Source organism: Megalopta genalis, chromosome 5, assembly GCF_051020955.1.
Source record: "Megalopta genalis isolate 19385.01 chromosome 5, iyMegGena1_principal, whole genome shotgun sequence".
Classification (NCBI taxonomy): Eukaryota; Metazoa; Arthropoda; class Insecta; order Hymenoptera; family Halictidae; genus Megalopta; species Megalopta genalis.
The window spans coordinates 7,089,329-7,104,119 of NC_135017.1; the positions used below are offsets into that span (position 1 = coordinate 7,089,329).

The 14,791-nt window shown below is 38.3% G+C and overlaps 2 protein-coding genes across 2 annotated transcripts; both read left to right on the plus strand.

The window, feature by feature from the left end:
• Positions 1–234: 234 nt before the first annotated feature.
• On the plus strand, positions 235–4,385 carry Hex70c (hexamerin 70c). The gene is made up of 6 exons (XM_076521381.1): positions 235–524; positions 1,207–1,540; positions 2,290–2,708; positions 2,808–3,124; positions 3,435–3,790; positions 3,899–4,385. Exons 1-6 carry the CDS (start codon positions 306–308, stop codon positions 4,285–4,287), a joined length of 2,034 nt encoding a protein of 677 aa, XP_076377496.1. The 5' UTR covers positions 235–305; the 3' UTR covers positions 4,288–4,385.
• Positions 4,386–8,138: 3,753 nt separating this feature from the next.
• LOC117222399 (hexamerin 70a-like) lies at positions 8,139–13,101 on the plus strand. The gene is made up of 6 exons (XM_076521380.1): positions 8,139–8,390; positions 8,645–8,981; positions 9,401–9,801; positions 10,428–10,744; positions 11,502–11,899; positions 12,458–13,101. Exons 1-6 carry the CDS (start codon positions 8,175–8,177, stop codon positions 12,913–12,915), a joined length of 2,127 nt encoding a protein of 708 aa, XP_076377495.1. The 5' UTR covers positions 8,139–8,174; the 3' UTR covers positions 12,916–13,101.
• Positions 13,102–14,791: the final 1,690 nt, after the last annotated feature.

The following is a 14,791-nucleotide window of genomic DNA, read 5'->3' on the forward strand; positions in this document are numbered from 1 at the left end:
TTATCGGCGAGGCAGTGTGTGCCAATAAATTGTTTTGACCCACTGTATTTTGCAGTGAACTATCGGGGAAGAGCGTAACAATAAAATAATCAACCGTAATAACAAAAACACACGCGCCGTTTGTTCGGACGGGGTGACACGCATACACGCGCACGGTACATTGTTGAATGCAAGAGACAAAGATCAGGGGTCCCGAGTGATTGCATTATTAGAAATAAGTATAAAAGCAGCTCGTGCCGGTGGAGCCAGTGCATTACGTTCGCCCGACTTCGAGAACGACTGGCTTCGTCGAGAAAATCGAGGGGATGTTGAAGATCGCGTTGCTGTTAGCGCTCGGCGCTGTTTGCGCCGTCCAGGCCACAGGATATGACAGTCGCACCGCCAACGTCGAGTTCCTGCAGAAACAGAAGAAAATATTCGAAATTTTGCTTTACGTCAGCCAGAATGACCTGAACGATGCCGAGTACTACAACATCGGTAAAAACTACAACCCGGAGAGCAACATCGACATGTACAACAACAAGGTGATCCTTTATCCGTCGACATTTCAATTTCATTAGCCAAAATCGAAGAGTAAACTAGAGAGCAGCAACATTTGAGGTTGCCAGTAATTAATATTTAAAAGATCTTACTTAACAGCGAAATTGTGGAAAGATGTTTCAAATATTTTCTAATAAACATTAATATTTGAATCTTCCTTTATGCAATGTACATATACAAAATTATGATATATATATATATAATAATATTATATTATAATATATATAATAATAATATTATATTATAATATATTATATATAATAATATTATATTATAATATATTATATATAATAATATTATATTATAATACATTATATATAATAATATTGTATTATAATACATTATATATTATAATTTGCAATATGCAATATTATGCATATATATATATATATATATATATATATATATATATATATTATAATACAATATTATTATATATAATGTATTATAATATAATATTATTATTATATATATATATATATATATATATATATATATATATATCTATGCATAATATATAAATAGGAGATAGGAGATACTTGCGGATCGGCAACAACTTTTTCTAGTTGTTAGCAATCGGCAACTGTGAAAACGAGCCGCGAAGCTCGAACAATGGAATTATTAAACGTTTCCAAATGTTCATCAGCTTGACATTGTACTTTTCAGGATGCTGTGAAGCAATTCATGTGGTGGTACAAGAAGGGATGGTTGCTCGACAGGTGCGCCCTGTTCAGCTACTACAACCAGGAGCATGTTTACGAGGTGAAACAATTGTTCGAGTTGTTCTACTCGGCGAAGGATTTCCAGACTTTCTATAAAACAGCATGCTGGGCTCGAATCAATGTGAACGACGGCGTGTTCGTGGCAGCTTTCACGAGTGCGGTCTTCTACAGAAACGACTGCAAATACATGAGACTGCCGGCTATATCCGAGATCTATCCGAACATGTACAACAGCTATGACGTGATCCAACAGGCGCAGAAGTTCAAGATGTCGAAAGGTAACGTTGATAGGTAAACCGCGGGGTTTTATGCGGAATAAAAATTGTCTGCGCCGATTAAAAGATATAGAAACTATATACAGTACATTCTCTATAATTGACGCTTCGATTGGAAAAAATATGGCGGACAATATGGGAGGAGGAGACACGATTATTCAAGCTCGCGTTCTTCCTTTAATCATTTTCAATTCCTTCAATCTCTTGAGCTATATTAAACTGCGTCCGCACAATTTTCCCATAAATGCATAAAATTCGCGGTCTACCGATAAGTACCTACACTAGAAAAGAAACATATTTAATACGCAGGATGTTTCACGCAACTGAGCCCAGTCGTATCTGTCGATGGTACAGTAAATTTTCCCTAATTCTCCTTCAGCTTGTAAACTAAAATGGAAAATCTGGGAAGAAGGAGATACGATTATTCGAGCCTTGCACCTCGTTTTTATAGTTGTGGCAATCGGCAACTATAAAAATGAGCCGTGATGCTCATCAGTAATCGTATCTCTTCTTCCCAAATTTGTTGTTTACAAGCTGAAGGGAAATTAGGGAGAATTGTGTAGAGTTTCATTTAAAAAGTGGCAGAGTATGCCAGATCATCCGATACCATATTTGAGTCTGGCAAATCTGTTTTCTTATTCTAAATCGTTTAAGAGCGCGAAACACCCCGAATTGCTCTATAATATTACATAATATAATGTTACAAAGTTGTCCTAACATTCGCCGCTAACAAATAATTTGTTTGTTTTCAGGCTGCGGAGCAAACTTTGGCCTCGATAACAAGGACTCGTACATGTTCTACGCGAATTACTCGAACGCCTACATCCCCTACGACGAATCTGAGTACAAGATGGACTACTTTATGGAGGATCCTAGCATGAACATGTTCTACTACTACTTCCGACAGGTGTTGCCGTTCTGGTTGTCCAGCGAATACGTCGGCATGTCCAAGGAGCTTCGCGGAAACTTGTACTACTACTATCACAAGCAACTGATGGCCAAATACAATTTGGAACGTATGTCGAACGGCCTGGGCAAGATCGACGACCTCGACTGGTACAAGCCCATCCAACCAGGATTCTTCTCCCAGATGTGCTACACGAATGGCGTGCCCGTGCCATACAGGGACCAGTACACGAACATTCCGTTCTATAAGACCAAGGATTTGAATGTAGGTGTAAGACAATGTGCCAAGGAAATATGACCTACAGGCATTTTTCCCAGTGAGGAAACGGTTCGTTCACGTATAAAATATTGATTAATTTTCCAGGCCATCACCGCGTTCGAGTACCGCATTATGGAGGCCATTGACTCCGGCTTCTTGCAAGACCAACATGGAAACAAGGTGAACATATATACTCCGCAAGGTCTGTACTTGTTGGCCAACGTGATCGAAGGCAACTTCGACTCGTGCAACAAGAAATTCTACGGAATGTACGACGCTTTCGCTCGCGACATCCTCGGATTCGGCTACAACTATCAGAACAAGAACAAGATGATCCCCAGCGCCCTTCAGTGCTACTCGATCAACATGAGAGATCCTGCCTTCTATATGATGTACAAGAAGATCATGGGCTACTTCTTCAGGTGCGGCAACGTTCATCCGACGATTCTCATTAATATCAGTCGTCTTCGAGAGTTTCCCGAATATTCAGAACCGACGCAAATCTACAAAGTCGATTACAAGAATCTGGCAGCTAGACAGCAATGTATTCCATTCGTTATTGATTTCAAGCAACCCAACAGTTTCTTGAAACGTTTCTCCCGTTTCGCATTTAACTAGTTCGCCGTCGTTGCAAGTTGCCCGTCGCTCAAACGAGAACCACAGCGTTCGATTAACTTCTACATTTCGAATCGAGAATGTTCAAAATGAATAATATCGCGACGATCTTTGCAGATACCAGAAGAACCTGCCAATGTACACGCAGTCCGAATTGCAATTCCAAGGTGTGAGGATCGAGTCCGTGGACATCGACAGGCTGAACACCTACTTCGACTACTGCGACACCATCATCAACAACGCTGTTTCAGTGGAGAACTTCAACCATGGAAAATCATTGAAAATGAAGGCACGCCGCTCGTGTCTGAACTATCAGCCATTCTCTTACAAGTTCAACATAAACTCTGACAAAGAGGAGACCGCCGTCGTCAAGATCTTCATGGGCCCTTACTTCGAGGACGAAAGCCAAGACTATTATTACTTGCAGAAGTACTACAAATATTTCTTCGAGATGGACAGATTCACCGTGAAGCGTAAGTTTCCCTGCTTCTTCGAGATCTCTTGATCTAACCGCATCTCAAACAGTGCCCTTAGAAAATCCTTCGCAAGAACGATTTAAAAAATTCGTCTAACTTTTGCAGTTTCCGCCGGTGCCAACAACATTGTCAGGAAGAGCACCGACTCGATGTTGATGATGCAGGACATGATGCCGATGGACCAGTTCATGGAGAAATTGGACAGAGCGATCAGCGGCAACGAACCGTTCAAATACTCCGAGAGACAGTTCGGCTTTAGCTCGCGTTTCACTCTTCCTAGGGGTAGCTCTAAAGGCACGAAGTACAAGATGTTCTTCTTCATAAGCCCCTACCAGGAGAACAAAGACTCTTACTACGAACTGCCATACTTCGGCAAGTTCTTCTGCGACGGCAAGGCCCCTGGCTTCCCGTTGGACCGACCTCTCTACGTCTGGAACTACTCAATTCCGAACATGTACTTCAAGAACGTCATGGTCTACAACACACCCAAATAGTCGGCGATGGAACAAGAATCTCCGGAACAACGAGCGTCTTAAACTTTTGCTTTTAATCTGTGACGCGAGACTCGCTGAATAAAGAATTTGATTTTGAATTTGTTTACAATTTCTTGTTCATCGTCATGTAACATTTAAACCTAAATTGCCTCCATCGCTTCGACACGATCGAACTAAGAACGGGGAAGATGCTTTTCTCAAGATCGCCGGCGTTTTCTCTCGCGGTTAAGTTCTACTTTGTACTGTACGTTCGGGCGTGTAAACGCCCTCCGAAGATCGAACTAGAAAATTATAGGGCTCAGAGAACCGAGAGACCGTTTTCTTAAAAAAAAACAACAACAGCGAACATGATCGATTTTCTGGCCGGTAATACGACCACAAATTTTCCTCGACGATTTGTCAAATCACGTCATGCAATACACCCCGACGTATGATATCGTATCGATAATTACTTATGTCTCGATAGAATGGCGCGAGGGATCATTAGCATGCGATAGGAAAATATAAAGACTGTTTTGCGGTAATAAGAGACGGTTCGCTGAACAAGGGTGCGGCATTTTGCATAAATCATGAAATTATCGGGGATCGTTAATGAAACATACGAATGCCACGAGGAAAGAGAATGTTATGATAGCTTGCGGATAGATAAAAGGTATCTGTCTCTCAGTTGTGATACTGTGTGTTTTCATGTATAATTATGTCGCTCGTAATTCAAGCGTAAACGATATTACTCTTGATTAGAGAAGTGTATCGACACAGATGCACGTTAATCGCGACGCTGCAGAGTATGTTTCCTAATCACCGCGTGTTTGTATACAGATTAATTTCTCATCTTCGTTTCGCGATCATGACTGGACGCTTTAAACTTGTTTAAAGAATCGCGTTCTTCAGGCGAATTTCTCGACGGTGATTTTTAATCATATTTGCGATAACGTTCGAAATATTTTAGATTCCTTGACTATTATTAATATTATATATATTATTATTATATTATATATATTATTATATATATTATTATTATATTATATATAATATTATATATATTATTATATATATTATATATAATATTATATATATTATTATATATATTATTAATATTTTAGATTCGCAATAAATATTGTTGCGTTGCTTATGCTTGTTCCTTTTGTTTCCATAATTTCTATCCACGTCGTATCCTGTTACGAGGATGTCCTGTTGATATCCTGTTGTCTCTGATTTTATAGTTCTAAGCAACATATTTGTAACAGTGCCATTGCATTATTAAATATTGAATTAAATGTTACTAAATGTTATGACAATTACATTGACGATTGCTTCGAATATTCATGCAATTAGCGCACACGCGGGCTAAGGGTTAAAATTGTAAGAGAAGTCAATGATACGTTTATATTACATAAAGATATAAATTTTGATATATACGAGAGATTGTTGTGGATCTGTTCGACTTTTATCAGTTTGTTTAAATAACCAGACATAAATCTTATTTCATTTGACCCCGATGTCACTCGATGTCAAAATGTCAAACGGATATCGATAACCAGCTTATTTACCGCGATTTTGTTTTCACGATAAAAAAAATCGTCGTTACGTAATATCGTAACAAGGGCCCAGTCGAATTAATTAATTAGATGTTTCATCATAAGCAACTGTTTCATAATACATGTGTGACTTGCTCTTTCATTCATCAATGATATTACAACTGCATCACCGCCATCCAAAATTAATTAACTAGATATTAACTGCTTCTACTTATAAACGAAGACAGATTTTGTAATTTTTCGATTTAATAGACAATAATAAGAATAATAACAAAGGGACACTAATAAACTCGGTGTATCTCACGAATATTTTATTAACGTTATGACCTAAATTAGACTGTTTAAAAAACGAAATAAGTTTCATTTAGAAACGGAGTGCATTTGTGCGCTTTAAAAATTTTTCAAATTGCATTTATGAAATATTAGCGTGAAAATTTAATTTTATAAACGAAGCACTATTTCCTCGAGTAAAATTTTCTTTCTGATAAGGAGATCCAAAACAGGATGATTATCACTTTTTTTTAATTTTCAGTTCATCGCTTTTCACAGTAACGATGAAAGATTAATAATTTACGTTTTAGGCACTTATGAACAATACTACATTATTATTCTTTCAGTTTATCTAATATTTATGGAACTCAAAAAACGACTGCTATATATCAGCAGGTTTTCTTAATCTCAAAACGGCGTCCAAGCTATTTGTTTAATTTAAACTCCAGCAGTTAAGTAATTAAATGACGATTTTAATTTTTTGGATCAAAAATCTAGACTCTGTTAGTAGATAGTAGACGACTGAGGTATCGTGAATCAGTCTATCTACCACCATATAAAACATAGTATATGTAATAGGATGCGTTTTAATCCACGTCAAAGGTAAACTTGATTTTTGAGATATTGCTGCGCTATTCTTTTTCATTAAATAATGAATTCTTACATGCTAATTTCAGTGCTTGGCAAGTTTTCGAATTAAAAAAATTCATCCACAGTCCTAGGCCCTGCTGTACCAATATTCAAAATGGAATACAGTAGAGCTTCGATATCCGAATACAAAATTGATAGTTAACATCTTTTTGTTTTAGATAAACTATTGATACAATGATATAAAGTCATGAAAAGAATTTAAGGGCATCGTTACATTATTCTTAACTTATTACAATGATTAAACATTCGAAAGAAATTTCTATCTAATTTAGATTTCTTGCAATTAATTTAGGCAACTTTTATTTTGCATAAAGATCCGCAGTCTAGTTAGAAATATAAAATCATTTACATGCGACAGAATCTGAGTCTTTAGACAGTGAAGCAAGCAGAACTGTGCGTCAATCGAAAAAGCTAAAAGTTGGAGGTCTCCATCATTGACCAATGGTTTGACCCAAGCTTTGTTGTCTTAAAAACTTATTTTCTCATGACAACCGAATTCTATATAAATATTTATTCCCCCTGCCCCCATAAAAAAAATGAAACATGAGGACATTTGTTCACTGAAAATCAAAGGGTAGATCAATGTTTCAGTGAAGTATTAAATGTCTTAGAGCCAGTGTACAAAAGCGTACAAAGTGTAGGTAGCGTTATGCTTATTCAAAGATTGATATAAAAGAAGAATACATTGTGACTCACACTTTGGGACAGCCTTTTAAAGTATTGAATTTATAAATTTGTAGCTGTAACAAATTTGAACTTGTTTAGCGTTGGTTTGTCGAGACCGATTAATCATTTCCTAGAATTAATATTGTATAATAATATTATCAGAGTCCGTTATATTTTAGATTATTGTAAAAATGTAATAAAGCTTCATAATAAGATCGTCCATTAATTATTTTCGATATTTATATATTTTTACGTTCTTATGCTTCTAAAATGAAGTATTCAATTTCAATTAAATGTGTATGCATTTCGGCATAATCGAATTTATGGTTCTTCACAACTTGAACTTCTATTTGGAACACAAGCACTCGTGAAATCTAGTAATTCAATGCCGCTTTAATTAAATAAATTTGTGTCATGCGATTTCTAATCGCGATTCGTATTTTTCTACAATATACTTATAGTTTCGTATTCTTGTAAACAATCACGAATCACGAAGAAATATCAATACAATAGCACAAAATGATAGATCGAAGTTCAATCGTTAAAAAAGTCCTTCGAATAAACGAGGTTCCACTGTATATACATATATACATTGCGTATCGCAGATTAGTCAAAAACGCTAATGATAATCGTAAAAGGAAAAATCGCGAAGAAGCGATTACTAGGACGATAAATTGGCCGAGGTGGGGATGTTTCGTGAGTATAAAAACGGCGAAAAACGTATGGACCCACAAGTTCTCAACTGCGGTGTTTTACACGAACATGTTGCGACTGTGGTTATTGGGTTTGCTGGCCGTCTCGTTCGTCGGGGCTGGTTGGGGTCACGAATCATTTCAGACAAGTCCTGAGTTCCTGTCGAACCAGGCGAGAATTTACCAGCTTCTGTTCCATGTAGCCCAACCCGAAGTTGTAAACCCACGGCTTCACGAGCAGGGCGAGAAATACTTCCATGCAAACTACCACAAGTTCAAGGACCCGGTAAGTATCCTTTCTCTGTCTCCTCAACGATAGAATCCCTTTGCTACTAGAGAAAAAAATTAGAAGAAGTAGAAATTAGAGTAGAATTAGTCATTATTAACACGTTGACTGCCGCGTCACCCGTATTCGGGCGACAGCAAAAGTTCTCATCAGGCCCCGAATTACGTGGCTGATTTGACTACTTGCTACTGTAACTGCAAAGCTTGCCACTGTAACCAAGACCGTGTAATTCATTGTCGATTGCTTCTTTGCAGAATGTCGTAGAGAGATTCAAGGAGCTCAAACTGCGTGAAACTCTTCCACGTAGAGCAGTGTTCTCTGTCTACGATGACTCTCACCTGGCCCAGTTGAAGGCCCTGACAGAGCTGCTCATCTCTGCAGACAGCTTCGATTCCTTCTTCAACACTGCTCTGTGGGCAAGAGGTACCGAGAACGAGGGTGTCTTCGTTTTTGCCCTGTACACCGCTGTGATCCACAGGCCGGATACTGCATACATAAGACTGCCGCCGTTGTACGAGTTGTATCCGTACGCCTTCTACAATGCAGATGTCATCAAGGCTATCAACGACTACAAAATCACTCATCCATTCGGTAATTGTCTTTTTTATCTAGAGAACATTTCCCTATTATCGGACGCACGGTATTGGGTTTGCAAGAAAGTAGTTGCTTCAAAAGCAAAATTACCTTCTTGCAAACCTAATATTTCTTTGCAGTGTTATGTCTTTTGGAAGATCTTTGTATTAATTTGCACGAACAGGCTTCAGACATATGTTGCTTAAGAACTGTCTAACGCTTGACTGTGAAAGTCTTAAATTTACTGTGAAATTCGTAGACATTATAATCATTGAAAGTTATAAGAAAAATAATGGAACAGCACCGATTTGAGAGAATTTACTATATATCCTTTTTTTCTCAACTTGTAATCTGCACAGTATCCTGGATGTGAATATGTTTCGAACTTCAAAACTTATTAATTATATTAATTATTATAAACTTATTAATTATTCCAGACAGGAGCAATCCCACGGTGGTAGCGTTCGCTGCCAATTACACCGGCTGGAACGTAAACCGCCAGACCAGCTTGGAGAACAAGTTGAACTACTTCGTCGAAGATATCGGTCTGAACGCGTACTACGTCTTCCTGCGTTTGAACAACCCATTCTGGTTGAGCAGCGACGTCCTCGATACCTCGGCTTACCGTGGAGAAGAATACTTGTACGCCCACATTCAACTGCTGAGGCGGTACAACCTTGAAAGAGTCGCGAACCAATTGCCGTTTGTTGAGAACTTCCTATGGACCGAACCGTTCCCCGTTGGTTATGAACCAACCCTGGTATACCACAATGGAATACCGTGGCCCCAGAGACTAGCGTACAGCAAATTACCCAGGAGTTCCTATAAAGATGTCATTGTAAGTACACAAAAACTGATCGACAATTATAGATAGTCTTTAGCATATGTAATAATCCATTAGATAATGTGCACTTTCTTTAGAGACAATATCCAACAGGATACAGCAATGTATCACATTGTCCCTCAACTTAGAAACGAAAATGGACAACTTGGGAGGAGTACGTACGATTATATTTTTATAGTTGCCGATTGTTAACAATTCGTATCAACGATAATAATCGTATCCCCTCTTCCTAAGTTGTCCATGCGTTTGTTTTCAAGCTGAGAGACAATTTGGTAGTAGAATTTACTGTATTATGTGTTCTTTATTTAACACGTTCCGTGCCGAGCTTTTTTTACTCGAATCTTCACACTTTGATATTTTACTAAAACTTGATGTATTACGTGCAATTATTAATTCTCGTACACATAACAACGTAACAAAAACTTATCAACGCCCATTCTTGCGGTGGAAATTGATTCTTCGGTTCTAAATTTCTTGTGAACAATTTCTTCAGTTCACTAAGTAAACATGCAAGCGTGTACCATCGATGGTACACGTGGCACGGAACGTGTTAACGAGCACTTCTGCTCACTCAGGCTGCTAGTCCATTCTTTTTATGTTAACTGGCCCATCCGTTGCAGGACATTATAGACCTTGAAACGAGAATAAGGACCGCCATCGACTCCGGTTTCGTCCTTGACAACCACAACAAGTGGGTGAACATTTACACGCCAGAGGGTCTGAACATCCTTGGAAACATTATCGAAGGTAATGCGGACTCCATCAACAAGAACGTCTACGGCAGCTTCGACGAGCTCAGCAGAAAGATCTTGGGACACAGCACCACTCCCGTGGCCGACGCCACCGTTGTTCCTAGCGCTCTGGAAACATTCACTAGCTCCTTGAGAGATCCTGCCACCTACAGAATTCTGAAAAGAGTCAACGACCTCTACACAAGGTAATTTCGTCTGTGAATTCATCGGTTGATTCTGGATCAGATCCGCGTAGCTTTAACCTTTTAGGTACGGCTGAATTCTGCGCGAGGCTATTTCTCTGGACGGCAGAGTCTGATATGTACTGTACAGAGTCTGATACTGTATATTCTGTCTGTATATACAGGCTGTCCCAAAAATGTCTCGCAATCCGAAAGTGGCGGGTTCCTTAGGCCATTTGAAGCAACTTTTTCCTTTACAAAAATTTTCTCCGAGGCACCGTTAACGAGTTATTAACGAAAAACCGTGACCAATGAGAGGCGAGCTCGGCTGGCGCGAGGCGATCGAGCCAATGAGCGAAACTGGGCTTCGCGCGCTGGTTGGCTGGGCCGCCTCGCGTCAGCCGTACTCGATTCTTATTGGTCACTGTTTTTCGTTGATAACTCGTTAACGGTGCCTCGGAGAACATTTTTGTAAAGGAAGAAGTTGCTTCAAATGATCCGAGGAACCCGCCATTTCCGGATTGCGAGACATTTTTGGGACACCCTGTAGACTGTTGCAAATCGATGTGAAGACAAAAGAGGTGTGAAACAATGCATATGAAGACGATTATTTGGTTCAAACGATGAGCGAGTGAGCTACTAGAGCAAGCCACTATAGTGGCGTGTCGTTCTAAAAGATGATATCCGCGGAAGCCACTATAGTGGCGCGTCGTGCCTAAAAGTTTAAGTCCGATCGGAGTACTAAGAATTGCAAAGGAATCATTGGAATTAATGGTTTCAGATACAAGCTTCGCCAGAATACCCACAAGAGTAACGAGGGCTTGCTCACATCAAGGCCTGGACGTACATTCCACAGAAAGGTCAACGATACGACGTACCCGAAGATCGAGTCCGTCGACGTCACCCGACTGACCACATTCTTCGACGTATTCAATTCGACCGTCAGCAACGGTTTACTGATCCAAAGCGACGAAGAGGCCAAAACAAACCTGATCAAGATCACGCAAACCCGTCTGAACCACGAAAGCTTCAAGTACACCATCCAGGTTACTAGCAAGAAACCAACCAAGGCAGTCGTCAAAGTTTTCCTCGGACCGAAAACCGACGCGTACCACAATCTCATCAAGCTTCCACAAGATTTCGATTACTTCTATGAAATCGATGACTGGCTAGTCTCTCGTAAGTTTCGAACAAACCTTGATATCCTGTGACGCTCTAAAGTATGTGTACGAGCTCTTTGAAAGCTGTGTAAAAGAGTGCAGTAATTTCTCTCCAATTGTCCCTCAGCATCTGAACGAAAAATGGACAATTTGGGAAGACCAGATACGATTATTCGAGCCTCGCGGCTCGTTTTTATAGCTGTTGGTAATCGCCAACTGTAAGATAAAATTATCCATTTGTTGTTTACAAGCCGAGAGACAATTTGAGGGAATTTACAGTAAATACTTTTCGCTGCTTCTTTGCGTCAGCTCTTTGGACAGGGTGTTATTTAGAGTCGCCATGTACAGTGTGTCCCAAAAGTCACTCGGAATCGGTCATTTGAAGTAACTTTTTCTTTAGCAGAATTGCTAAAGTTACTTAAAGAATTGCTGCAGTTACTTCAAACGACCCTAATGTCCTCGCGACCTCTTTCCCGATTGCGAATGACTTTTGGGACATCCTGTATTCTTTCTAGCACGGCTATGTTCGACACGCTGGCATATTCGATTGTAACATAATCGAACACATTTTCCACAGTGCAAGAAGGAACCAACACCATCGTGCGCAGCAGCAACGACAGCTTCTTCTACTACCCCGACTTCGAGCCAAGCGAGGTGTACTACGCCAGAGTACAGGAGGCCATTCGCAGAGATACTCCCTTATACCTTGAGAAGAGAATCGCTGGTTTCCCGCAAAGATTGCTGTTGCCGAAGGGTGACGTTGCTGGAAAATTGTACCAATTGTTCGTGTACATCAGCCCAGTCGAGGACGACGCCGAAGTCAACTACCATTCCAGAGTGTTCGGTAACACCCTGTTCGACAAGAACTCGTTAGGTTTCCCTCTGGACAGGCTCGTCACCGAATCGAAATTCAGACAACAGAACTGGATTCTGCAGGACGTGACCATCTATCACCATCCCGAAACCATCAACGAAGTCAATCCTTACTGCACAACTACCCCTCACGTGTTCGGCACCACGAGAGTTGTTTGTTAAATATTTTATATGTTTCTAGGGGGGTCTTCTTAGTTCGACTATTTACGATGCAATTATTTCCTTATATTCTACGAGAGTTGAACGATACTTTTAAATATTATTAGAATAAACGACGTAAATTTACACGATCTGGAGTTCAACAGCTTCATTTTCTTGTTAATAAAACAAAATTTTGATTGACAAGTATACTATGCAGTTGCTTATTGTTAGTCCAGCTTGGTATCTTTCAGCGCATTATACGCGGTACAGGTATCAATACCTTCCTAAAAATGTACTTTTATCAATTTTGTTATATATTCGAAATCCTGAAAATCCTCGTTGGACACTTGTTTTCAAAATCCTATTGTCCTTCCTAAAAATTTACTTTTATCAATTTTGTTATATATTCGAAATCCTGAAAATCCTCGTTGGACACTTGTTTTCAAAATCCTATTGTCCTTCCTAAAAATTTACTTTTATCAATTTTGTTATATATTCGAAATCCTGAAAATCCTCGTTGGACACTTGTTTTCAAAATCCTATTGTCAGTTTTAAAAATATTAAATATTTTCTAGACGAGCGAATTTTCTCTCGAACTTCCCTGGTTTTTCGATCTCGCTCTACTCTATCAAGTCGATGAAAAATTCATTGATAACTCGTTCGTTAACAATAACTTATATAATTATAACGTATAAATAACTAATAATATATTAACTATAATTATGATATAAATAATTAATAATATAATAACTATAATTATGATATAAATAACTAATAATATAATAACTATAACTATAATATAAATAATAATATAATAACTATAACTCGTATAACAATAACTAACAATAATCGGTTAATATAGAACTAACTCTCAGCAACTTTTTGCTTGTGATCTTTCATCAGGTTTTGTTCTAAACGAAATAGTTATTGTCAATTGTTAAAATCTGAAATATCTTGGCGGGTCCTTCCTTGACAATTTATTTCTCGATTTTACACAGACTTCATTCATGCACCGTTGAGACTGAAGATTCTATAATAGTGTCTTGGCTAATTTCATATTGCAGTTTCGCCATTGATTTTATTTCTAATTAATTAGTTGTAACTATTTCCGTCAGGGTCACATGGTATCTTCTCTTCCAAAACTGTCCATTTTTCTTTTTACAAGCTGAAGGAAAATTAGGGAGAATTTACTGTGTACTCCGCAATGGAATCAAAATATGCAATTAATTTCTTATTTAGATTCAGAGTGTACATAATTTATATAATATATTATTTATATATTATTTATATAATATTATATTTATATAATATTATATTTATATAATATATTATTTCGATGTTACTGCAAGCGGTACACGATTCCAACACAATGGAACGAAATTTTGTTTGGTACTTTTTGCTTAACAATTGAGAAAGTCTCGATTATGGTACTCGCCGTAGACAACAGCCTGCGTAGATTACGCAATATAGCGTTTAGATCCTCGAATTCTTCTTTAAACAGTCGTTACGTAACGGAAGAAATGAATGAAGCATGAAATGCTGTTTGTTTGCGTATAATAGGCAGCGTTTCTTCCTAATTTCTCCATGCGCCATTCACGGTTGTACCGTGATAATTATGGGAACCTTTTAACTAAATTATAATCGCAATTTCCAGGTCGTCGGACATAGTAAACATTATTTGAACGATTAAACGAAGCATAGTATAAAATGTTTGAACAATTGCGAAACGAAATAGTATAAATTATTAAAGTAATTAAACGAAATTGAAGGACGTAAAATATAAAGTATAAGATTAGTTAAACTTATGATTAGGAGGAGTACAATTAAAATGCTCGAGCAATTAAAACAGATATAAGTATAAAATATTCGTGCAATTAAAACAAGTAAGTATAAAATA

Excerpts from the sequence above, each read along its gene's own strand:
- Hex70c (XM_076521381.1), top strand. The coding sequence starts at position 306 with ATGTTGAAGATCGCGTTGCTGTTAGCGCTCGGCGCTGTTTGCGCCGTC. Across the intron at positions 2,709-2,807 it reads ATAAGACCAAGGATTTGAAT|GCCATCACCGCGTTCGAGTA; the intron begins GTAGGTGTAAGA and ends TTAATTTTCCAG. Across the intron at positions 3,791-3,898 it reads GGACAGATTCACCGTGAAGC|TTTCCGCCGGTGCCAACAAC; the intron begins GTAAGTTTCCCT and ends TAACTTTTGCAG.
- LOC117222399 (XM_076521380.1), top strand. The coding sequence starts at position 8,175 with ATGTTGCGACTGTGGTTATTGGGTTTGCTGGCCGTCTCGTTCGTCGGG. Across the intron at positions 10,745-11,501 it reads GTCAACGACCTCTACACAAG|ATACAAGCTTCGCCAGAATA; the intron begins GTAATTTCGTCT and ends TAATGGTTTCAG. Across the intron at positions 11,900-12,457 it reads CGATGACTGGCTAGTCTCTC|TGCAAGAAGGAACCAACACC; the intron begins GTAAGTTTCGAA and ends CATTTTCCACAG.